Source organism: Mytilus californianus, unplaced genomic scaffold (genome assembly GCF_021869535.1).
Source record: "Mytilus californianus isolate M0D057914Y unplaced genomic scaffold, xbMytCali1.0.p SCAF_11, whole genome shotgun sequence".
In the NCBI taxonomy this organism is placed as follows: domain Eukaryota; kingdom Metazoa; phylum Mollusca; class Bivalvia; order Mytilida; family Mytilidae; genus Mytilus; species Mytilus californianus.
In genome coordinates, this window is record NW_026262593.1 from 50,556,875 (window position 1) to 50,583,284 (window position 26,410).

Consider the following 26,410-nt stretch of genomic DNA (forward strand, 5'->3'; position numbering starts at 1 on the left):
CAATCAATGACAATCATTCGGGTCTTCTTACGACTATTCAATAGTATTTACGTTCTGGTTTTGGTCATTATTAGGTTATTTCATTGAAAACTGAAAAGTTTAGAAAACCTCAAATTGTTAATGATTGGAATCTAATTTACGTTTTAGTACCATTTATATCCCACAGACTGTTATCTCAAACGATTTTTTTTTCTTTTTGATGAAAATGTACTTTCTTTTTTTAATAGTTATATAAAACTCCATTCCTTAGCCGCGATATCTATTTTAGGACCTCATTTTAATATATACGTACACTCGTAAGTTGTCAATGAATTCAAAAATGTTAACGTAACTGATCACTATGCATGGAAACTGTTTTATGAACATTTGAATTGAAAGTAATCCGTTACCAACCGAATAATGTACCTGAACGACAAAACAGCTTAAACTTCATCAATAATTTTAGTTTTGGCTAAATATGTTCTTTTTTATTTTCTCATTAGTTACACAAAATCTGCCAAAATCTTGACAGTCTAAGGTTTTAACCTTCCTCGGACACTTACAATCTGGTTATACATGTGTGTTCAAAATAAGCCTTAATGTGGTTTGAACTTCAATACAAAATATTTTAATACTGAGGATTTTGAGGAAGACTGGAAGACGTTTTGAATATGACCTTGAATGAAAGAAATAAGGAGTATTGTTTCTAAATAAGTTATCTGCAATGACTGTATCTCATATCATTATACATGTATAATTATGCTGACTCGTTGCCCTAAAGAAAACATTACCAATACCAAAATTCTATTTTGAAAGTACAAAAAAGATTCAATTGAAAAAGTCTATTTTCAAACCACTTTGACAAATAGTTTGCCGTAGTACTCGTTGCCGACTGTAATCTAATCATTCCAAATTCTATACGTGACATGTTGTAGCAAATGATATAATTTAGGATAATGAACATAAGAACATAACATGTTCAAAGTAAGCTTTCCTTTATTCTTTCGACTTAAGTAATTTAATACTTCTCATTAGAATAATTTGGTCTGTTTACTGCAATGCATAACAAGAAAGAATAACCATGGCAACTAAATTGTTGATTAACTTACATTTATCAAAGGATATTTATCCAGTTCGATGATAAATGCGAAGAAAGCAAAGGTCATGTGTACAATTACTAAGCCATGCCAACAGAGCTGTAAGAATTGAACATCTATAGTGATTAACGTGAAATTAATTTAATATTCTCATCTGATCTTTTAGTTTTTCGTCAAGATGTGTATTAAAAGCAGAATCTTTGTCCTTTTCTTGTCATTGAGTATTTGTCATGTAAATTTTGTATTCTTTTTTTTTCTAAGAAAATAGTCCTTGACATGAAACTATTCTTTTTTTCCAATATTAAATTTTCATGAGACTAGACATTAGAAACGTTAGTGGCTTTCTCGGGTAGAATAGCTGATCACTAACCAGACATTAGAAACGTTCGTGGCTTTCACGGGTAGAATAACTGATCACTAACCAGACATTAGAAACGTTCATGGCTTTCACGAGCTGATCAGCTAAATTAAATCTTCAAATTACAGCCGGTCTCTCAATATTAATGACAGCGGCGTTACAAGATGACAAGCCCTATAACTATTTAAACACAATACTTATTTATTTGGTTATTTGTGTTGTTGGTTGCTGTCTCATTTACAAGTTGCGCACACCTATCATTGTCACATATTTTAACAAATCTTCTTATTTTACCCATAATGCACATCGCGTTTTGCTCTAGGTACTTAAAACAAAATTGACTTTATCTACATTGCATCTGAATTGAAAAGGACAATTTTTCCAGTAGAAGAACGCCGTTTTTTCTATGAATATTCCGGTTGCCTTCACAGAATAAAAATGGTCGCCATGATATAGCCAAGGTCGCTGATGGTGGTTTTATACACCAACACACAAACAAACAAACCGTTTTCCTATTTTTTCATTGCCAAATGAAAAAAATCATTGCTATTTAATTAGTACCGTCGAAATGTGATCACTTTACAACCAGCGAAGCTCAATTCTTTCTAAAATTTGAGTGTAGACCATAATATTGCTAGTTTGTGTTAAACAGTGTTTTTGTTCAAATTCCGTACATCTGTACTGAAATAATGCCGCTATAAAGACTCGTTCACTTTTAATTTGAAAACCCTGAGTGTAATAATATCGGCCGTATAAGTACAACATGACTCCACCATATGTTGGTTGATTAGATATTTCAATTATTTCAAGAACATCAATGTATTATTTATGTACCTATATTTTTGCACCAACCGATCATATTTCCAATCTGTTTTGATAAGGACTATTGATCATAACTGCTTCTACTCGCGGCAACCTTCCATTCTCTATTGTTCCATAATCTGTACGTTATTTGTATAAATGTGTTTTAAATATACTTTAGGACAATTTGAACCTAAGGGAAAGATCATTTGATTCTGAGGGGGTTCTGGCAAATATATATGGTTATCGTCTAAACTTACTACTTTTATCCTCTGCACATTTATTGCCGCTATCAAGTTTTATTTATTTAGTATATTCTATAAGAATTTCTATATTTCATTATAAATGTTTCTTTCCCTATTGTTATTAGCGTGTTTGACATTTTGAAATTATACATGTACATATATTGCACAAGACTACCTATTTTGCAAATACAATAGTTTATGTGAATGCCTAGAGACTGAGATCAAAAGTAAGATAGTTCAGATATGTCTCCAAAAGGCAATTTACATGGAAATGGATTGATTAATTTGAAGGTAATTCCAATCGTTTCCTGTTCTAATAATCATTTCAACATTATTGCTTAATGTTGTCGTCTTATCATTGTTGTAATTTGCTAACTTAAAGGGTCTTTTCTTGATTTTTTGTCTGTTCTTCGTGAATATGTTTACCTCCACAAACCATACATAGTATTAATGCTTTAGTCTTGTATATTACATACAAGATTATTAAGTTTGTAGACAATAGTTCAATTGCTCATTTTCTGACAATATTGACATATTGCTACAATTTCATTACAAATTACCGCCAGAATTGTAAATAATTATTCAGCTTTTACATGGAATTGTATAATTTTTTATACTTTTACGTGATAAAAGTAAAATGAGAATAAATAATAAATTAACGTATCACATGACGAAATTACTCTGTTATCAAAATGAAATTGAACATTATGATTTTTCTATCGTTTGAATAAGAAAAAAAATAGATAGTAGTTACTTTAATTAATTCTTCCAACCCATAGGAATCACATATTCTTTTGGTTGTATTCGATGTTGAATGTAAATTTCTAAAATAACACTGTTCATACATATACATGTAGCCGACTATCCTGTATGGGTCTTGCTCATTGTTGAAGGCCGTGTGGTGACCAAGGTTGCTTACATTTACGTGTACGTCATTTTGAACTCTGGGGCCTGGTTTTCGAAAGTATTCTAAGATATGTCATAAGATATATCTTAGGACAAATTTTATGACCATCTTATGACTATCATATGATATGTCATAGAATGTAAATCAAAACTGTCCTAAGATAGCCTTACCTGTGATGCCCTTATGATTGTCATAACTTGTAGACAATATATATATATATATATAGTTCAATTGCTCATTTTCTGACAATATTGACATATTGTTACAATTTCATTACAAATTACGGCCAGAATTGTAAATAATTATTCAGCTTTTACATGGAATTGTATATACTTTTACGTGATAAAAGTAAAATGAGAATAAATAATAAATTAACGTATATATCACATTACGACATTAGTCTATTATTTTAAATAATGATTGAAAAATGATAAAAATAAATATAAAAATTATAAGTATGAACATAATAATTATTACCATTCTTATTCTTTCCGATTATTTTACTTTTGTCATTAAAATGAACATGAAATTATATTTGAAAAGGAATTAAAATCTGAGTTGATAATTTATTTATATACAGTTTTTATATATAATGAATAATAAAATAATACACGAATTGTTATTTGATCGTGAATACTTTTAAGATTCGGTACATCGAGTACCCGCTTAACAAAATGCTCGTGGAAATACGTAAATAAAGTACTACATATTAAAGAAAAATATAATATGTATAGTTATTATACAAAATCGTGAGTAAGAAAAGGAGTCAACATTTTACGTAGCAGAAGATTCAAAATTTAATTGACGAAGTGGAGAAGAACAAATATTTACTATTGAGCCGGCTGAGCAACTCGACTATTATTTTTATTATAATTAGCATGAAATTATACATGGAAAGTAATTAAAATCTTAGTTGATAATCATAAGACCATAAGTCATGTTGCGAGGAGTCTTAAATGTACGACAAAAGTTATGACATATCGTAACGTGGAACTCTTTCAAAAACATATCTTACGACTATGACATGTCCTAAGACCATCATAATACATGTCTTAGTCATAAGATACTTTCGAAAACCAGACCCCTAGTTGATAGTTGTTTCATTGGCAATTATACGACATCTCCTTATTTTTATATTCATTTGATACGCTAGAGCCATTTTGAAAGCTACATACAAAAGCATTTTAAAGGAATCAAAATTTTTTGCATTTGAATCGCATTGTATTATTCATAAATAAAGGGCATATAGTATCCATTCTTGGTGATAACAATGCCATGCTTTATAAGATCTGAACAGATGCAACGGCATTAACGGTCTTTTTATAAGATAATAATGTTGGTTTTTTTTGCTTCAGCTGGAAGCAAAAGGGCTCATTAAAACGTATGTATAGTTACATTGTCTTACACAAAAGGTTCTTTCTTATTTGATCACGGACTGTATGTGGAAGTTGAAACAAGTCTGACAAAATCATACCTCATAACCATATCGTAAATGTTTTAATATAATGTATACATAATATCCGTAAACATATAATGGAGAAAGAGAAAAAACACTGAAGAAAGTTACTATCGGTTGCATAAAACAGCTTTAAGTAGTTTCTTAGTTCGTTGTGTGAAAGATCATAATTGTAATGAATAGTTTATTAAGTAAAGAGTTATGCCTATAATTTGTACTTTAAATACCATGTAAATTATCACGTTTTAATTACCGTTTTCATATTTTATGATGTTTCTGAAGTTGTATCCTTGATCGTTAAGTTGGAGAAGTATACAAATCGAATAATTTCGATTATGCTTGTTAAAGTGATTAACCTTTACATCCTAGGACATGTCGCGGGGAAAGTGGTTGTTCTTTGATCTCAGTTTTAAGGAATAATATAACCTACTTAAATGTAAACAATTACCAGACTAAGTAGTCGGTTTGAAATGTCTGTTTAAACTGAACGATGTGTATTCAGTTTAAAAGTGTGGAGTGGATTGCTTAGTTTGTAAACTTTATGTCTAGATCATGTTATGTGTGCTGTTCACCAATCCGATTAAAATAGAGATCCCGTGTCCATGCTTTGCTTACAGGGATCTGAACACGCCCCATTCTACTTTCTGTTTTAAAGACCTTTCGATATCCTCTGGTTTTGACGGATTTATACACACCTTCACAAATTTGAAGGCTGAAATTTCAATGGTTGATGTAATAATAACCAGAAAAGAAAGACAAACGGAGTGTTGTCAGATACTTGTCAGCAAAGCTTAAACACGGGATCTGTATTTCAATCAGATTGGCTGTTGTTTACTAACAAGCAAAATATTTCAAAATTTTCCTGCAAGCATATCATGCTGATTTTGTTCAATTTCAGGTTATTGCGATCGGATATTCAACAGAGCATCAGAAATGGACTTCAAATTCAAATTGTTTGTTACCAATAATCACTGGATATTCTTAGTCGTAGTTGGATGTATTCAATTTGTGGTCACGGCATCTTCCAATTGTCCGACATTTTTCAAACACACAGGACGAAAGGACGAGGAAGTGAACGTTACAAAATCGGATTTACAAAAATGTGCACTATTTAACGATCTTGTCGATAAACTAGAGGCGCTCAATATTCTGATACCACGTGATACCTCTTGCTATACATTATTGAAAGTAGGGCAGACATATGGACCAAAAGATCCAAACTCAAATTCTCAGACTTTCAGTGTTACATTCCATTTTCAGGAAAATTTTAAAACCGGAAATACACTAGATAAAACGTCGATAGACACAACAATGTGCACCACCGGAACTGTAACCTATCATGCTCAAGGGAGACAATCACAAAATGAAAATGATACCAAGAATGGAAATGATACTGTTGCCCTAGCAACGAGCATAAATGATGGAGATTCATCAGGTATGCAAATTTAATCAAAATCTATGTATTTTTTTTGTCATTTAGTATTTGAAGTGGTAAAGGAAAATGAGGTCTAGACTTACATATTTTTTGTTCATAATGATATAGTTTTGATACTAGAAATAACAAATATTGGTCCTACCTGCATACATGTTGTTTCTTACTAGGGACAATTCTCGTTAATTAGACCTAGTACCTAATTTAAGGTCCCACGATAGACTAGCAAAGCAGATAAGCTAGCTGTTTTAATGAGATACAAACATTAAGGGTATAAATAACTAAAATTTGATTTAAAAAAAAAGAAGATATAGAAAGTTTGAGTGACCAATTAAAATAAACGTTCAAAAACAATAAAATAACAATGTCGTTGTTTTGACTATGTTCTAAAAACTTAGCTCTTATTTTTTTCTAGCACCATGACTCTTACGAAAAGCATACCATGACTACGGATTATGACTTCAAGAAAAATTAGAGGACTTTTTCGCTTTCATAGTTATCAGATATTAATATACAAATGAAAACTAAAGGTATTTTATTTCTTTTTTAGGTTTGAGCCATACACAGGTTGTTGTGATAGCTACCTGTTCTGCAGTCGTGGGAACATTTTTTATATTAGCAGCTGCACTAAGAATAAGGTATTTAATTTTTCACATTTTTAGCTGAAAAGAGTGTAAGAAATGATACATTTTGTAACTAAAGAAAAACAACAAGCAAACATCTTACAAGCACAAAACTAACGATGGTCTCCACTGATAGGCAAGTAATTTTTAATTGTTTGCTTTTTTCTATAACCGTTAACGTTGAAACAAATGTTTGGCCTTGGTAGTCTCTGTTAGGTGTAGAGCTTGACATATAATGTCAAGTGCTGTTATCTTATTGATGTATTGTACCCAAAATATCTTTTCATCTATAATCATGGGGGAGTGAGAGAGTTTTTTGTCACTTGTAAGAATACTTAATGATTAAATTACTAAGCAATAAGAATAAATGTCACTTTTTTTCTATGACTATACAACTAGTAAGTAATACGACATCTTTACAGACACAATTTATAGAATAATGTTATTTAGTAATCAGGCATTGAATCGCAATTTCCATTCTCAGACTGTTTTAAACGATTGTAAGGTTAATGTATAGCGTGACATAATATGCTAATCATAACTTTCGAGGCGTTAATTAAACACTGCAGTAAAACAGCTAGGCGTTTTATCGTGACGAGAAACTAATTTCAGCAATCAATGATGTTAATTCTCTCTATACTAATTAAGATAGACAAACACAAAAAAATGATTTGGAAAAAAGACTGAATAATTTTGTTTTGGTTTAAGTTCAACACTGAATTTATACTGCAATACAAAATGGTACTTTTCATAGAACAGCGTTGATTAAATATTGAAATAATGTAATTTTTTGTAATCAACTGAGGATAGCTCCTTTAGAAGTTACTAATTCGTTGACAATAAATCATAAAAGAGACAATGTAAAACATGATGTTTGTATAAGATTAGCTCGCAGGCAAAAGATTTGTAAACATTGTTTAAGTGTATCAGAAATTTCAAAAATACTGATAGGATTTAAAGTTGCTGCATGTTTCCAGTTTCTACAATTGGTGCAGTTTTTGTATTTACATATATGTATTTCCAAATTTAAAGATTAAGCAAGTCAAATGTAAAAAAACGCAGTTGTCTATTTAAAAGATTACTATCTTCGCTGGATTAAAGCACAAGTTTCTTATATAAAAATAAGGAGATGTGTTATGATTGCCAATGAGACAACTCTCCACTAGTGTTCTACTGAAGTGGATGTAAGCAACTATAGTACGGCTTTCAACAATGAGAAAACCCATACCATAAAGTCGGCTATAAAAAGCCCGACATGAAAAATGTGAAAAAAATCAATTGAGAAAACTAACGATTTAATTCATAACAAAACAATTTACGAAAAACAAATATGACAGACATGAACCAACGACAACCACTGAACTACAGGCTCCTGACTTGGGACAGGCACATAAAGAATGTGGTGGTGTTTAACATGTTTGTGAGCACTCAACCCTCCCCTAACCTGGGACAGTGGTTTAACTGAACAAACTGTAAAAATCAGTTCCAATTGGCTTAACTCAAAAGATTAGTACAAGGCACAATAACAACTAACATAAAACAATAGACACAAAGCAAGGAAATAAAAGTACTCGTACATGTAGTATGATTCAATGCTGGAACAGTTTATATTATTAAAAAAATAAGATAAATAACATGATATAAACAATGAATGTAAATACATTAAAAATTATAAAATTCTTGCGAGATGCAAACTTTTCTTTCAACCTTTTCTTATATAGTTTCATAAGCTCCTTTAAGTAGACGATATGTAGAAGTCTTCATATTGTTTCTTTTAGAAATTGTATGAAACGAATTCGAGAAGACCAGCAAACCACTAGACGTTCTAACAATTATCGACTTCCTTTATCAAAGGGCCCTAATTCTCTTGAAGGACATTCTCGAAAGACTTCTTCAACACATAGTCAACAGGTAATTATAGTTTGGTTTTTAGTAGAAATGATAAATTTTAATCATAATTAGTAGCTATTTTTATGATTTTTAGTGTAGTGTGCCACTAAAGTTATGTTAATTTGTTGCAATTTGTAAATCTGAACTATTGTTGGTATGTCTAAATGAATCTATATGAATCGAAATTTTCTGTTGAAATGACTATAATGAATAATATTTTCAAACCTTTCAAACTCAATACTTTTTCATGGTACATGTATGTTACGAAGTGCACTCGTTTCTATCTTAGTCAAAGTTCATCAAATTTATTGGTTTCCATCGATAATTATCAATGCGAATGAATATAAACGTCTTCTACGGCGAAGATTCAGAAAAAAAACAAAAGAATTAAAGAAAAGAAAAAAGTAGTAAAAAGGGCACTTACGTACGTTCGCGTTTACTAGGAAAACATAAAGAAGCACTGCATGCAGTCTTGTTCAACAATTAAGGATAACCGCCAATAATTTGTACAAACCACTTGCATTATGTATTTGACAACTGTGATATGAATTGTCCTATTTTCTAGAACAGCCTTCTCGACAAAGATGGTAGCACATTTCCAAACAGTAATTCACCAAGTGCCTGTCGTGAGCCACTATTACTTGATACAACACCACGCCTTATAGTGACAGCGCCATCAACAGCCGCCAGTACTCCTGCGGACTCTCGCAGCTTTATACAATTTATTGATGAGGAGTCAGACAACACTAGTCATGTAAAATTTTTTTTTTATAATTGATGCCTTATTCATAATTCCTTGTGACGAAAATGACTGACAATGATTTGAACTGACCTAACCCTAACCCTAACCCTAACCTAACCAACTGACATTATAAAGATTAATAACGAATGGTAATTAAGCAAAAGGGAATTATTCTGTCCAATATTATGACAAAGTATACAAAAACACGGAACGTATTCTCTTCTCTGTCTATATTCCGGTAATATTTTCAAGCCTAAAAGGCGAAACAATGGCCATTTCCATTTATTTATTTTTGTTTACAGTTTTCATTTTTTTCCCGATAAATGAATAAGAATCCGGCATTCTTGCAATAATATAAAAGAAAGGATATGGGGTATCAATATCATCGTCATGATCCATGAAACAAAATCATAAAATATACAGCAAAAAACACAAATGCAAAGAAACAACGCTGTTATTCATCTCAAAGTCACAGTAAGGCCTTCAACACGGATAAAAAACTCTGCTCTCACTTCGAGTTCAAGACGTCCCTTAGCAATGGTTTGAGCGGAATTCTTTGCAAACTGACGATCACGCCACAATTTTGAAGTGAAGAACAAAACCATTGAGTAATTTCAATAAAATATATTAATTCAATTAAACTCTCATCCAATAAGTCATGCAATGGTCATTAAAGTCTTTTTAACGCTTCCCATTTCTTTGATCAGGTAATTTGTACTATCTTGTCAATCTTGAACTGATAGACTCGTCAACGCTTAAATTGTAAGTTGACAAAACTTTAAAGTATTATATATATGTTACAGTGATATTCATTAGGTGGTTTCGACGTTTTGGTTTTTTTTTGCTTTTCAATGTTTGATACTAAAGATTTCCAGTGTTTTGTTTAGAGTACCTTAACAGGAAAAAATCGAAATCCATCAAACTGAATTTAGAATCTTTTAATTTTATAATTGTTTTGTTATCTATAAATGATAATGTTGCAACATGTTTCATCTTGTCTCTATTGCACATAATCTTTTTATCAAGAATAAAATTCAGAAAATCAATTTCAGAAAAGCGAAATCCATACCTCATTTGACCTTTTCAAAGTATCACCATCGGTTCGAATTAATTGCAAAAAATTGATATTTTGATATTTGATTTTGATATTTTTTACACTATCCTCGCAGGTGTTCTGTTATGTTTTAAGTCCAAGGGAAAAAACTTACAACACTGGATAATCATTTTGTTAAGATGGGACTGGTATAATTGTTGTTCTTTTAGCATTATACCTAGGGTGTTCTTAAAAGGTTGTGAGTTTGAACCCTGCTCATGGCGAGGTGTGTTCGATACCGATCTTAATTGACAAGGGTTGCTAGTTTGTCTGTCGAAGGCCGGTAATTGTTTCTAGGTACTCCAACTTCCTTTACCAATAAAAACTTCCTGCAATGATATGTCGCTGCAAGTGACGTTTAACACCAAAAACAAACAAACTTTTACATAGACGAAACAAAGAACTATAAGATAATAAGCAAACAATGAAAGCTATTTATCACTACAATTAATCGTAAACATTTTGCCAATGTAAATTCAATAACCGTCATAAGGGAGCTACCATTTGATTTTTATGAGGGAATGGGGGGGGTGGGGGGGGGGGGGGGGGGGGGGTGCTAGGATGAAAAATGTTGTCTTGCATTTTTTTTTTAGTCGTAATCTCTGTCCTGCCTTTTTTATTTTTCACTCTATTCGGTCCTGCTTTTTTTATTGGTTTATCCTGACTATTTTTACATAAATTGTCATCCTGCCTTTTTTCAAATTTCTTCCTAGCCCCCCCCTAAAAATCAAATGGTAGCTCCCCAAATACAGCATACATTTTTAATTTTACATTAAAACACAACTGTTTTACGTGTATATGACTAGGCAGATTTTTTAATACCAATACAGTTATGGAAATTTCCAAAGGACAGTCTGAGATTAAGATCATACAATAAAAGAAATAAAAAAAAAGTAAATAAAATTCTGACCATGACACAAATTAACGGTGACCGATGCAAACACAAGTTTCAATACATTTTGTTATCCAATTTTCCAGCACGTGCATTTAACTTCTTCGATTTTTGGATACAGTTTCGCGCCATTAGTGATTGTTGTTTGCTTTCTTTATTTACGTTTATTTTTTTTTTTAGAAAACTGAGGAAAAGAATGAAGATTCTGAGGATCCAACAAAGGAGGAAAGTGAAAAATTATCAGATATTGTAAAACCTTTAGCTGAAAAGTCGACTGAAGAGGTTTCCACATTCGATACTAAGGACAAAGAAGGACATTCTGTTGGAGTTATAAATGTTCAAGATGAAAATGAAATTGAACGCAATCATATTGGAGAAGACGATTTAAAGTTTAGTTGTGCAAGTCAGGAGGAGACAAGCGACATTTCACCAGTTTCTATAGCGGAATCACATTCTATTACTGTTGGACTAACCCAATCAGACGATAGTTTATCTTCCCATAATCCATCATACTGTTATGGTAACCAGGTTGAATACTCGGATAATGGAGGATATGGAAATGTCGGCTATTGCCCACAAGGACAAAACGAGGAAATTTTCGAACACGACACTATATTAGAAAACGATCCCATTAACGGGGATACAAATGGAAAAACATTGAATTTTAACACACATTTTAGTGAAAATAATGCAACGTCATTTGAGAGAGATGAAATGAGAAATGCTTTTAATGATAAGATGCAAGCAGATAAAAATGAACATGGTGCTCGGCCATCTTTAAAAGACACACACAACGTGATTAGTCTAGACCAATATGAACAACGCCATAAGTTGCAAAGACAAGGTAGAACTTTGCAACATACTAATTCAATTGACAGTGATGCATATTGACCAAGAACATTTAAAACTTACTCATACACCGTCCGTGTACTCATCTATGTATAAAGCCTCCTTTTACAGTAACTGAAAAAGGCACTCCATGCTTTTTACATGTAATACATAATGATTGTTGTTTTTAAAACTGTTCAATTTTTCTACAGTGATAACATTTTTTTGGGTTAAAATAATGAGTGATAATGCTCTTTGTTCGAGAGCCACTGATGAGTCTTTTAATTTGTAGATGAATTGCGACTTTGGCGTACCAAATTTTTAAGCTGGTATCTTTGTCGCATTTTTTTTTCATCAATAAAACTTACTGTATGTTGTTTCTATTTCATTCTTATGGTCATTTTGTTTTAGTTTGGTCGGGTATCAATAATAGTAATGAACCACAATTATAAATTAGTTTTCCATGTTATTAATGGAACTTGAAGGTCAAATCTAGCAACTTAAAAGGACGTGTCATTCTGAACTTTTTTTTAAAGATTCAACTCTCTTTTACGATCACATAAATGTGCGCTTCGTAACAGACATATGTGTTAGTCACAACAAACATCCAGTAAGTGATTCTTCTAAAGTATATATTTACTTGTAACTTTTGATTAGATCTAAAATTGACTTACTCAAAACATTCCATTGCATTATTTGTATTGGTTTATTAATGTTAACTTATTTTCCTATTTTATTATTATGTAAAAACCATATGTTATGATTTCCGCCTAATGTTGTTAATTTTTGTAACATCCGGTTTAAGTGATTTTTTAAAATCCGGTTTCCATGATTTTGTAACATTTGGTTTCAATAATTTTGTTACATCCGGTTTAAGTAATTTTTTAACATCCGGTTTTAGTGATTTTGTGAACGCGTGTGTAATCTTTGATCATGCTCAACGAATCTTCATTACAACATTCGTGGGTGTGTACATCTTGTCCATGTTGTTATGAATTTAAAAGGTCTCCACTTGAATTGTTTGTATTAAATATGTGTTTAAAATCATTTACTTCGTCTTATTCCCATTTCAATGTTTAACCCGAAACAAAGCTGCTTGCTGGTGTCCTAAAACTAAATGAAGAAAAACGACTCCGATCAAGTGGCAGCAATTTTATTTGGAACTTTAAGACCAGTTGCGGGTTTTTTTCATTTATTATAAAAACAAGTTTATTAAATCAACGGTTTGAATCTGTAAATATGAAAGCTCTTTTCCGATGTCAGCTAAAATATGAATCCAGAAAGATATTATAGCCTTTTTCAATTTGTAAACATATATAGATATAAGAAGATGTGGTATGAGTGCCAATGAGACAACTCTCCATCCAAGTCAAAATTTATAAAAGTAAACCATTATAGGTCACAGTACGGTCTTCAACACGGAGTCTTGGCTCACACCGAACAGTAAGCTATAAAGGGCCCCAAAAATTACTAGTGTAAAACCATTCAAACGGGAAAACCAACGGTCTAATCTATATAAAAAACGAGAAACGAGAAACACTTATGAACCACATCAACAAACGACAACTACTAGCATCAGATTCCTGACTTAGGACAGGTGCAAACAAATGCAGCGGGTTTAAACGTTTTAATGGTACCAAACCTTCACCCTTTTTCTGAAACAATAGTGTAACATCACAACATATAGTCATTTTACAAATACTTTTCATCTTTATAAAATATAAATGAACACAATCCAAATTGCTTGAAAGGTAAAAGGAGAAGGACCAAATGCTTTGACATGTTAAAATCTCCTGATATGCATGCATGATCTGATAAGCGATTCACAAGTCATATTCAGTGTCACTTCCAAATTCACGACACATATTTACCAAGCCCGATGCATGATAATGGACGTGGTATCTATAAAATATATTGAACAAATAGTTAATTTAGACGCTGTCTTTTGACAATTTTGTATTTTTGTTGTTGTTCAAAGGTATATACAGATTGAATAATGTCGGGTGTACCTGATTTTTAAAGGAATCCCGTCAAGACAACCAATTGTGTTTTATTTACATACAATGTAAACATGTCATTTGATAATGTGCAAATAAACAGTAGTATCAACAATTTAATTATCCTTTAGTTTGTATTAAAAATATTAAAGACAATTCTCAGCAAATATTTTAGATACTTATCTTAGCAGAAACTGCTGGCTCTTCTGGAGCACATGGGTTCACCCCTGTTTTTTTGTTTGATTTACGTTGGTCGATTGCTGGTTGCGTGTGTTGTGTTTTGTGGACTGTCATTTGTCTTTTCGCACTTTTTCTTTTTGTCTGTCTTTATTCGACTACAAAATGGACTGCCGACTTAGTACATATTTCTTCTCTTTCATTTTATACAGATAACAACAAGTATACCTTAGATTATCGCATTTTTCATTTGTTTTTATAAATGGAAAGTATTATCAATGAGTGGCCTGATGGAGGGGGGGGGGGGGTCTCATCACGATTCACGAGTTGATTTTTTTGTCAATCAGGATTTACAGAAAATAAATTTCCATGATCACGGATCACGAAAGTATAAAAAAAAAAAAAAATCTGTAGAAAAACGGATCACGATAGCGAAAATGCGCCGATCACGAAGAACGAAAATAACCAATCAGGCCCCTCATAGATCTAACCCCATGTTGAGGAAAGTCAAACAAACGAAATGCATAAGATATTGCACAGACAAGAAATTAATAATCATAATGTACCAGGTAAAACTCGGACATCATTCTGAATCTTAACGACAGGGTTTACATGTAGAGCAGAAACTGGCTACCTTCCAAAGCTCCCGAGACGACCCTCGGTTTTTTGGTGGGGTTCGTGTTGCTCAATCTTCCATATAGTGTTTATTGGACTGGTTCTTTTTTATTCGTTTCTTTTGCCATTGAGTTGTGAGATTTTTCTTCAATTTATGAATTTTGAATGTCGCATTGGTTCTTCTGCCTTTATTTTTACCAATATGAAAATACCTTCAGTTTTTGATTTTACGTCTTAACCAGTGTTGTTTAGTCCCTAATGTATCCGATTATAGTTTCTGAAATGACTATTTGTATAGTAGCATCTGTCATCTGTTAAATGCACCAAAGCTAAATCTAATACACATATACAATCTTTTGACCCATGCATAAACTCATTTGTATACGCAGTATGTTACATGGAAGTTTAACAAAGTCCTTCAATAGTATAGTTATATTTTAAAACTTCAGATATTATGTAATCTTTAGAAGGCATTTGGAGTATTAATAATTCTGATTTGAATGAAATCGACATTGTCATCAGTGCATAATTTTCATACACTTGTCTTAATTATGGAAATGTGTGAAGTTTTAAAACTGGTTTTCAGCAATGGTAACCTTAAATGACTGCAATGGAAAAACAAGAACATGTCAGCACGTGTTGCCTTAACGAGTTAAACACGTTATGTCCTATTTCTTGGTAAGTTTTATATTTACCTAATATGTTTAAAGAGTAAAAATAACTAGTCCAGTATACGCGAATTGCTCATTAAAAAGTTACGTTTGCTGTGCAAAGCTGTCAGAACATGTATGAGAGTCTGGATTGGGGATGCCTTTTATTTCTGTATTCTTGAATTTTGAGGCCATTTTTTCTATTTGTTTGTCTATTCTCCTCGGTTTATAAACCCCATACAGGACCTCATGTAAATATAAAGAAATTGGTTTCTTTAATGGCTTTTACGCTGTAAAAATTCTATGTCTGTCTTAAGAAAATGGAATTTTCTATAGTATTACTGTTATCTGTACATTCAATACTTATTTCATTTTAAATATCAGTGAGTTTTTTTTTAAATAAAATATATACCAGTAATGTACTCTCCGACACTAGTGTATGTAGTTTTGGAAGATGTATTACATGCAATCCTAGACGTAATTGGTGTTTCCTGTATTCGAAAAGTGTTAAGTTCAAAATTAATCCGTATATGGGACTATCTATGAGGCTTAATTTTTAACATACCCAACTCCTTAGACATTTCACGAGGCACTCAAACTTATTAAAACCTTTGATTTTAAACTGGTTTGATATCTTTTTTTTTATAGTGAAGTGAATTATATAAACATATTAATTATTGAATTGTTTTATGTTTGTCAGATAGTTTAATTAAAAAAAATGAAGAATTCATATGTATTATTTTGTAAATCATGTCAAATGCTTAGCCAAGAGTAGTGTAACACAGAATTAAGAATGGGTAATACGTTCCTGATATCATTATATTTAGAAAATAGTGACATAGTAAGAAAGCAAGTATAAACAACTTGCTGTCTAGTTGCAGTTTCTATTTCACTTCTTACTATCTTGAATAACTGATAGGATACCGTACAAAGGGAAGTAATCCAAAACTAACAAGACATACAGAGACAGTACTTATCCATAAAGTTAACAGTTTTGCAACAGTAATCCCTTTAGGGCTGAATTAGTTAAGCTATTAGGAAGTTAAAAAGAAGCAGCGATTGTATCTATGGTAGTGCTACTGAATCAGTTCAGTTTTAGATGAGTTCGTTTAAGCACTTTAATTACTCTCGAATTCGTCTTGTATTAATAGCCATGATTGAGTATCTGTTGTAAAGATAGAATTATATGATTAACATGATTTATTTTGTGCATTCCACTTTCTGTTGAGGAGGTGTTATTGTTTGTTCTCCTGTTTTCGTATCCCCGTTGAAAACGGATTTATTGTTGGTACCGTTACTCACCTTTCTATCCATCCATACGATACGTTCGTCTCGGCACGTCTCGTGATAATTATAGTATAGAAATGTGATGCAACACGTATGGGTATTCTATAATCACGAAGAAAGTTTAATGGCAAAAATAAGTGAGGTATGCAATCCCAATCACATACTATCTCAACTTACTAAAGGCATGGTTAATCAATCATAGTTCGGACATAGAACTGTCGTTCCTGTTTCACGTTTACAAGATCTGGTATGTTCCTGGCCATAACAGCGTAAGTAAGGCAGTGGATCTAAATTTTGAATCGTATATCGTGTACAAACCTGGTTCCTTCCAAGTTAATGTGTCTGGTTTAAAAACTAGGTGTGTCTGTTTGTGCCTGTATTTTTTTTATTGACGTCGGTGCACTGTCGTCCTGCTTCAATTTACGATGTAACAATTACCAAACTCAATTAAAAAAATGGTGAAGAAGAGGGGCGAAAGATACCAAAGGGACATTCAAACTCATAAGTCGAAAATAGACTGACAACGCCACGGCTAAAAAAAAAAAAGACAAACAGACAAACAACAGTACAAAAAACAACAACATAGAAAACTAAAGACTGAACTTATCCTTATTGACCATATGTCAAGTTTCCGGTGCGTGTTCATTATCCTTCTATATGATTGTTGGATTGAAAATATTGAAAGTATAATGATGATTCCCCGTCCAAGAACAGCAATTTTCACCAAAAGAAATTGTATCTAGCATCAATAGATTTATTAGTTTGGCCATCTAGAAACTGTTGTCTAAGAAGCGGGTAGACATAAAATCATACTCCAAGCATAAGAAAAAGACATCCAGAAAAGCGCCATACAACAAAACACTACACAAAAAGTTAAACATTGAACAACACGTATCCTACAAAGCAGCTAGAGTTAACTCGGGACACCAGAACTGTTTACAGCACTTTCAGTTCCACTAATGACACACGTTTTTTTTTCAGGGATAAATAAAAATCGGCGATTCATTAAATTCGATTATATCATAACTAAAAAAAAAAAGGTGATTGTGCCTACAATTTGAACATACCAGCAGTCATTTGTGACACAGATATACCACAAAAATTACTATTCGCTAAATCATGAAGACGTCAATAAAACTTCTGATGATATGCCTTAGTTTACTACCAAACAACCTTGGTTTAAAAAAAAATTGCTACTTTGATAATTATAAACGATGAATAAAATTAGATTTCGGGTTTATGAGACAAAAAAAAAAGAACGACAAAAAAAAAGTACTGAAAATAACAATACCTTAAATAATGTATCTTATTATAAGGGCGCTACCATTTGATTTTTATGGGGGGGGGGGGGGGGGGGGGGCTAGGATGAAATTTGAAAAAAATAGGCAGGACAGGAGTTTTGAGTAAAAAAAAGGCAGGATGAGCAACTTGGTAAAAAAAAAAAGGCAGGATGACAATTTGTGTAAACAAATTCAGGATAAACTAATAAAAAAAAAGGCAGGACCGAATAGAGTAAAAAATAAAAAGGCAGGACAGAGATTACAACTAAAAAAAAAAAGCAGGACAAAATTTTTCATCCTAGCCCCCCATAAAAATCAAATGGTACATGTAGCTCCCTAATCTGGAGATCATTATTTTTAATGTAAAATTTGAATGACTAGGGTTATCTGGCCATATCAGAAAATTATATTTGTTCGTAATATGAAATCCAGTAGATGAAAAGACGATGATTATTTGATGAATATATATTCTGGGTTATGGTTGAGTTTTGTTACAGCCAGCATTTAACTTATACGTTGGTACCCCTATTAAGCTTGTTATTTTTTATATTTATTTTATCATCATCTATATGTAAAGACAGAGTCTTATTGCATTTAACATTTATTAAAAGGACAATAAAACTCATAAGTAAAAAAAATGTCATGACAAAAAACCAACTACAACAAACAACAGTCTACAAACACACAACATAGAAAACTAACGACTGATCAACAGGAACACAACCAAAAACTGGGGGTTATCGCAGGTGCTCTGGGAGAGTTAGCAGATCCTGCTCCACATGTGGCACCCGTCGTGTTGCTCATGTAAGTGCAAATCCGGTGATAAGTCAAATTCCGTAGGTCACATTCGAGAAAAAGAGGACAGGATTGTGGTAAATACAATTGGAACACGTCCGTCGTCATTTTCGAAACAGATATTCCATAACGGTCAACCAAACCGAGATCTTCGATTAGACGTTGCTTATCTCCCTTGACATTGCAGCCAGCTTTGTTTATTTTATTTTCAATTATGCATTTAAATCATGCAATTCTGTGGGTGTATACATATATATTTGCTCTATTTAATTACACTACGTTTCATTGTTGCATATAAGATATGATTAGTTCCAACTGCAGTCAAGATACAAATCTTCTTTTGCACAGTCTTATTTCACATATATGTATTAGAATAACCGTCAGTTTCAGATGAGGTATCAACATTATTTGTGTACGAAACAACATCTGCATAATTTGGAGGACTCTGTTGGTCATCGTCCTCTTTTGAAATAACGTGAACACCAAGGCCCTGCTGTTCAATTTTCATATCATCTGCTTCGTTCCCTTTTACGTCCATTTCGTTATCGTAGTCATTTGCTCCTTTTGTTTCAAATCGTCCACCATGTCGCATACCAACTATTGTCAAGAGAATTGTAAAAAATACTACAATGCCACCATACCCTACCATTTGATGGAGAAACATATCGTAACCTTGATATTCATAGAGATATCCAATTACCCATAAGTAAGACATTCCACCTAAAGCACCTCCCATGAGAACGAATGTTATAGCAGAGCCAGTAAATTCAACATGAAAATCACCCCACCCAATGCCTGATGGAAAAAGAGGAGCCACGAAAAATCCCATAGGTGCTGTTAAAATCCATAAAGCAAGGTCACTTTCCCTGGCAAATATTTCCAGAAGAACCGCCGTTACTAAGGCACCGAAAACCTCAATCAGTATAAGTACTCGTATTGGAATAAATCTACCGGTGAATAAACCCACAAATCTGCCTATGGCAAAACAAATCCAAAATTCTGTGTTGATTAATGAACCATCATCTCCAGAAAACTTATGTTTGTCAATTGCATAACTTCGTATAAATTTCCCATATAACCGTTCGCCCCCTACAGCATTGAAAAAATACAAAAATAAGAGAACAAAGACCTGAACTCCAAACCAACGGTCCCCATTTGCACAGGTTGCTGGGTCAACAACTTTTACTACTTTTCTTACCATTGTTTCTTTTTCATTCGATTCTTTTTCTTCCTCCGAAATTTGTCGACAACAAAACTGGTAAATATAAAAGACTATTGATAATGAGGCAACTATTATGCCAACAATTAGATAAGCTGATTCAATCCGCGATTCTTTCAGATAAATGTCTGTTTCTGCCGATGATGCTATCGTTGATGATATAAGCGGCGGTGTAACGGATGGAGCAATGGTTGTATTTGTGCTATTGCCTCCAGATGGCGCCAAAACTGCCAAGAACGGATTAGCAATCTGAGGAACAATAAATGAACCCATTCCGAATCCGAAGTGTAATACATGTAACGGTCCTGTAGCTTTCTCTTTCCAAAGATTAAGTATTATTTTCTGTCCAGCTGTAAAACAATATTTAACATTGTGTAATAAACGATAGATTTGATAAATAAAAAAAAAAAACGAAATTATCATGAAAAAGATTATATAAAAAACGATTTGCAAACAGCACTTATATAAATCGACCTAATGCAAGCGCACGAATACATGTACATGTATAAGACTGTGATTCATTTTGGAAATAAAAGACGAATTTTAGTCTGTTATATAGGGTTCTTATAATACTCAGTTTTCAAATAGTTACGTGAACTTAAATAGTTGTGTCCCTAGGCAACGTCAATGACGTAGGTTTATGACTTTATGCAAATTTTCGTTTTTCTTTTTCTTCTTCTGTTTTTGGTGTTTATTTTTTTGGTGAATTTGATCGAATATTTCAATTTATCAAAGTTAGAAACTGCCAAAGCAGATAAAATATTTAATTAAAAAACAAGGAGCAGTTAACTATATTGAATAATATTAGAAAATAAGAGAAGGATAAAAAGTCATATGATGAAACAATTGTTGACTCTCAAATTCAGTTGATACAATATGATTTATCAACCCCAGAGATATGACATTTACCATCGGCCGTTGGCCTCAGTGAATATTATATCTCTGGGGTTGATAAATCATTGTTTCAACCTCATCAAAAGTCAATAATTGTACAGTATCATTGACAATCTCATGAAAAGTCAATAATTGTATATTAGCCTGACGTTGAGTCAAAAAAGCATTAAACAATGAGATCACATTTCTATCACCTATTTTGTTACAGTCACAGAAACACATCGAATTCTACAAACGTAACTTCGAATGTTAGACAATATAGTCAGTGATGAACATACTTATTCCTAAAAACCGCACGTGACTACTAAGCATGAAATTGACGTCAATTAGATTAACAAAATTGCTTTCATAAAAATTTTAAAAATGATATTTATTATCCATACCTATATTTATTACGCCTTCAAAAGTACCAGCGAGGACAAAAAGAAACCATAGTAAGGAGATGTCTGTACAATAGGGTGCTATTATTGTAGCTATTGCCCCTCCATCTAAACAAACAGCAATCATCAAATCACAGTATTTTCCTAATTTGTCAACAAGAGGTCCACCAATTACTGCTCCTATAAAATACCCAACACTCCTACCGGAAATTGCACGCGATACTAGTTCATAATCTGAATCTGTTTTAATTATCAGATCTTTCTGAGTGGGTCCAGTTATTTCTGTAAACAATCCCTGAAATAGTGTTATTTATGACATTGTTTGAAATTTAATGCCAAAACAAATTACACTTAGAAACTAAAGTACAACAACTGTGTTGAAATGCCGCTTTACAATATATCGGATGCTTATAAATGAGTAACACAAATACATAAAACAAGCTGTGGTTTAACGGTCCAATTCATGATAATTTGGTTGATTATGACATGTATAATTGACGGTTGAGCGCCTGCTAAAATATTTAACCCCGAATTATATATGTGCATTTCCCAAGTAAGGAGCATGTAAATCAGTGGTGGTATCTAGTTACATGTACTATATTTCATACTTGTTTTTCCGTTTATTGTTTTGTACATATATCAGGTCGTTAAATTTTTCGTTTCAATTGTTTAACATTTGTCATTTCTCAACCTATTACAGCTTGCGATATTGGTTTTTTCATATAGTTAAAAGCTGTAAAGGGAAGAACTTTAATTGATAACTTCTACGTTATTGGATCTCTGATTGAGAGCTGTCTTAATGGAAATCATAAAACATCTTCTTATTCTAATATTCTCCATTTTTGTCTTTTCAAACATATCATCAAACTAGGCATCACATAAAGACTGGAATACATGTTAAAAATGATCAATATTTTAATAATTCAAAAGGCAGAACAATTGAGGAAAACGGATATCAACTAATTCTTAAAGTTTCCTCTATGTTGTTTGTTTAACATCCAGTGGCAATTATTGCATGCATAGTCAGTACAGATTTTAATTGGCGAATTCAGCTTAACAGATACTGAAACATTACTGTGCTGTACAATAAACAACATTTAAATAACAGTGTTTTAACAAAATTTTGCAGGTTTATAAATGTATATATTTAGACAAAGTATTACTGTAGCCTGTTATCTTGGTATTTTTAAAAAAAAATTCTATGAAGTCGTTAACATGGTTAAGCTGATTCATTTGGTCATAACTTTATAAGAAAAAAATAGTGTCAAACAATTGAACTGTGTAATGCAGTATTCAATAATATTAAACACTTACTGACTGCTTATGTGGGTAAAAGTATGTATACATCAAGATACCAGGTATTGCCCGAGGCGAATGCGAGGGAAATATTTGGCCTCGACAGATCAGCCCTCATTACCAAGCTTTAAGTTTTTTTATTAAACAAACAAAGAAAGGCGACAACAGACCCATGCAAAGCAGTAGTTGTGGTTTGTCTAAATAATGTCCTTTTTCGTGTATAGATTGTTCTCGTTTTTTAACGTTGCTCCTTGTGAGTAATTTATTCATTTAAAAACTGACGTAGATGATTATGAACTTACAGCTTGGTCAATATCCCTTACGCGTCTCGAATAAAGGAACTCAAACGTAGTGCGAAAAGAAAACACCTCTGTGCAGTGATATTGGACATGTTTTAATTGTTAACAAGTGACTGAGCTTAACTATTTGGATGTGCTGATTTTGGAGAGTAAAGGACTATAATATAAAGGTGTAAAACTATGGATATATTAAATGTATGAAAAGAACTTATTGTCTTTTGTGTCTTTTTTTCTCCATTAGCTTTTTTTTCAGTAAGTCATTTGTTTTCGTTAACGGGTTTTTGTTATTGTTTCATTCTTTCATCAGCCTGTGTTTTCGGTCTCTTAGAATTAAAATGCTTCTTATAAGGCAATTTAAATTCACATTTAACGAATAATGATAACATACATGTATTTTGTTGTAAATGCTCGTCGCAATTTAAATAATTTTTGGTTAAGACATGTATGTAACTAACACATGCCGTGTTTACAAGAAAACAAGTCATATAAACATCATTATTGATGAATTGGATTTCCATGCAAATGAGAACAAGTATGTTAGGTATACAAAAGAAAAAAACTAATACGTTAAGTGATAAATGTTTTCTATGTTGAAACTATATATTTATTTTATGCGACTATCATACAAGTGAGAGGTTAAGCTAGCTATAAAACCAGGTTTAATCCACCATTTTCTACATAAGGATATGCCTGTACCAAGTCAGGAATACGACAATTGTTATTCATTCGTTTGATGTATTTGAGCATTTGATTTTGCCATTTGATAAGGGACTTTCCGTTTTTAATTTTCCTTGGCGTTCGGTATTTTATTATTTTACTTTTTTTATATTTTGTAATTTCATAGTTTTTGGTGTGTCTTATTTAACAGAAAATTTCGACTATTCAAACTTCCTAGCTGATTAACTTTACAGTGTAGACCTCATCTTGATATGCTAGTGAAAGGCGGAAGCAACTAGATGATCACGGAGCCTGAATCGCTCACCTGGATCTATTTTTCCCAAATAGTAGAAATAGACCTTTCATCAGAACCAAAGCAATGCTAAAGAATAGTTCTCGTTTGTCGTTTTCATTCATTTCTTATAATTACCTTAGGATGCTAAGACCATGAAAAAAAGTTTTATACTGCACTCGTTCTATTTGAGCAGTCAAAATGCGTTGACCGTATATTTCTATGTCATATACAGTCACTGACCTGATATCACTTTTCCTCATGAATATTTAAATAGAAATAGCCGAAATTATAATTAATTATTCATACGACCTATTCAACCTGTTCTTGTTTCCAATGTATACAACGACTCAAACTTATTTCTTTTGCAATTTTTAGAAAAAAAAACATATTTTACTAGTTAATATTTTTGGTTTGCAAACTATAAATCATTATGTTTTATGCTTATTGTTGATATTTTAGTTCATTCTCAAACAAATTCGTTCACCATCGATTGCGGGTTTCAACAGGTAATGTACATTTCATTGTGTTGTATACTTCTCTGCCTGCATGATATGAGGCCTTTTTATAAAAGGGGGAAGTTTCCAATATTTAAATCAAATAATAACATTAACACATTAAACAACAATTGAAAATGTTTTTTTTTAGATTGCAGTATAAAGACAATAATAGTGCATTGACTTGACATATCAACGATATAAGGATTCGGCACGAAACGGGGAAAAAGCTCGGCAGAGCCTCGCATTTCCCCGTTTCTAAGCCTCATCCTTATATCGTTGATATGTCAAGTCAATGCACTATTATTGTCTATTTATCAAGTTTTTCTCTTATTTACCAGTGCACTTTTTTTGTGGAAGCACGTGTCAATTACGAATGTACATGTAACATTTCATTTTGATATGAAGGTTAAATTTTGATTGACGCGCGATTGTTGTTAGCCAATCAAACTAACGGATTCACGTGAAACATACATGTTATGTAATTATGTAGCTATATCCTCTCCTTCTAAGTACAAAAAAACATATATTATACTTACAATCATCACCCATGTTAAAACCAAAACTACAGTTTTGATAATTTTTTCAGACGTAGAATACGTTGTTGGTTTTATCTCGTCCTCCTCTTTCATTCTGGTAATTTTGATGGCACTAATTGAAATTGACATAAAATTAATGTATAATGCATATAACATACATCGTTACTAATTTGTACATGTGCATTGCATTTACGACAATTTACATGTGATCCGTCAACTGTTGATATTTTTAAGATGTTCTTCATATGCGAGGCTAATTATTAATGACTGAAGACAGAATACTTTGTATTTAAAATTAATGAGATGTGGTTAGATTTGCATAGAGACAAATATCCATCAAAGACCAAAGGACAAGAATTTTGAACAGCTACATGTATATCGCACAGAAAATAATAAAATTAAATTTCTTATAATTGTAGATATTTGATTCGGAAATCGCAAACATCTATTTGTTGTGAGAACAGTTAGAAAATGCATGCATTTTTTTTTTGTCGCATTAGATACAAAAATCCAGTTCCATTACTTATAGAAATAAAAAGTAACGATTCAACAAGTCCCTATCACTACAACCAAATGATTGACCAGGATACATATACAATGGATCACCTAAACTTGCCTATCGATAATACAAACCATGCTTCAGAGGGTATAACGGTTTGGTTGTGCAAGATATATATAGATTCTTACATTGATACCAGTGGATTATCGGATTTATCCAATCGAGATAGTTAAAATTTATAATTTAACTATCGAGATTGGATAAATCCGATAATTCACGAGTAACTATGTAAGAATCTGTTTCTCTAATGATTAAAAAATAAATTTTCCTTTTTTTGTTAAACGAAAATCCCCTTCGAGTGCCTTTCACATTCCACGAAGTTGTCAATTTCATTAACACCTGTTAGCATATTTTGATTCATCCAGTTAGCTAAAAAGGTTCCCTTAAAATCATCCAATGATCTTTTGAGATCACCAGCAACCACACGTTGATTAAATTTTTTTATACAATGGGTTCGGAAAGGGATAAATTTCCATAGAATTAGAGAAATATATGTATATACTCAACTTTAATTGCGTCTTATCTGAAAATTGACGTTAAATTTGATTCCTTGGTTTGTAGGAATGTTCTGTTCTCTGCACATTAAACAATCCTTTCAACCCTTATTTAAGAAGTTTGTAGCTGCGTGTTGCAA

The 26,410-nt window shown here is 32.2% G+C and overlaps 2 protein-coding genes across 4 annotated transcripts in view; one reads left to right on the forward strand and one right to left on the reverse strand.

The window, feature by feature from the left end:
• LOC127720266 (uncharacterized) overlaps window positions 1-14,460 on the forward strand; it is a 50,182-nt gene extending 35,722 nt beyond the window's left edge. For all 3 annotated transcript variants that reach the window (XM_052226766.1, XM_052226765.1, XM_052226767.1), the window contains exons 2-6: window positions 5,742-6,278; window positions 6,826-6,913; window positions 8,677-8,809; window positions 9,354-9,542; window positions 11,696-14,460. In XM_052226766.1, coding sequence (XP_052082726.1) covers window positions 5,777-6,278; window positions 6,826-6,913; window positions 8,677-8,809; window positions 9,354-9,542; window positions 11,696-12,406 — 1,623 coding nt within the window. In that variant the 5' untranslated portion in view covers window positions 5,742-5,776 and the 3' untranslated portion in view covers window positions 12,407-14,460. The remainder of the gene's footprint in view (window positions 1-5,741; window positions 6,279-6,825; window positions 6,914-8,676; window positions 8,810-9,353; window positions 9,543-11,695) is intronic.
• Window positions 14,461-19,294: 4,834 nt separating this feature from the next.
• Window positions 19,295-25,455, reverse strand: LOC127720996 (sodium-dependent glucose transporter 1A-like). Its single transcript, XM_052227710.1, has 3 exons — window positions 25,218-25,455; window positions 21,641-21,932; window positions 19,295-20,713 (listed from the first exon to the last, which is right to left on the reverse strand). Exons 1-3 carry the CDS (start codon window positions 25,371-25,373, stop codon window positions 19,500-19,502), a joined length of 1,662 nt encoding a protein of 553 aa, XP_052083670.1. The 5' UTR covers window positions 25,374-25,455; the 3' UTR covers window positions 19,295-19,499.
• Between the last annotated feature and the right edge of the window lie 955 nt (window positions 25,456-26,410).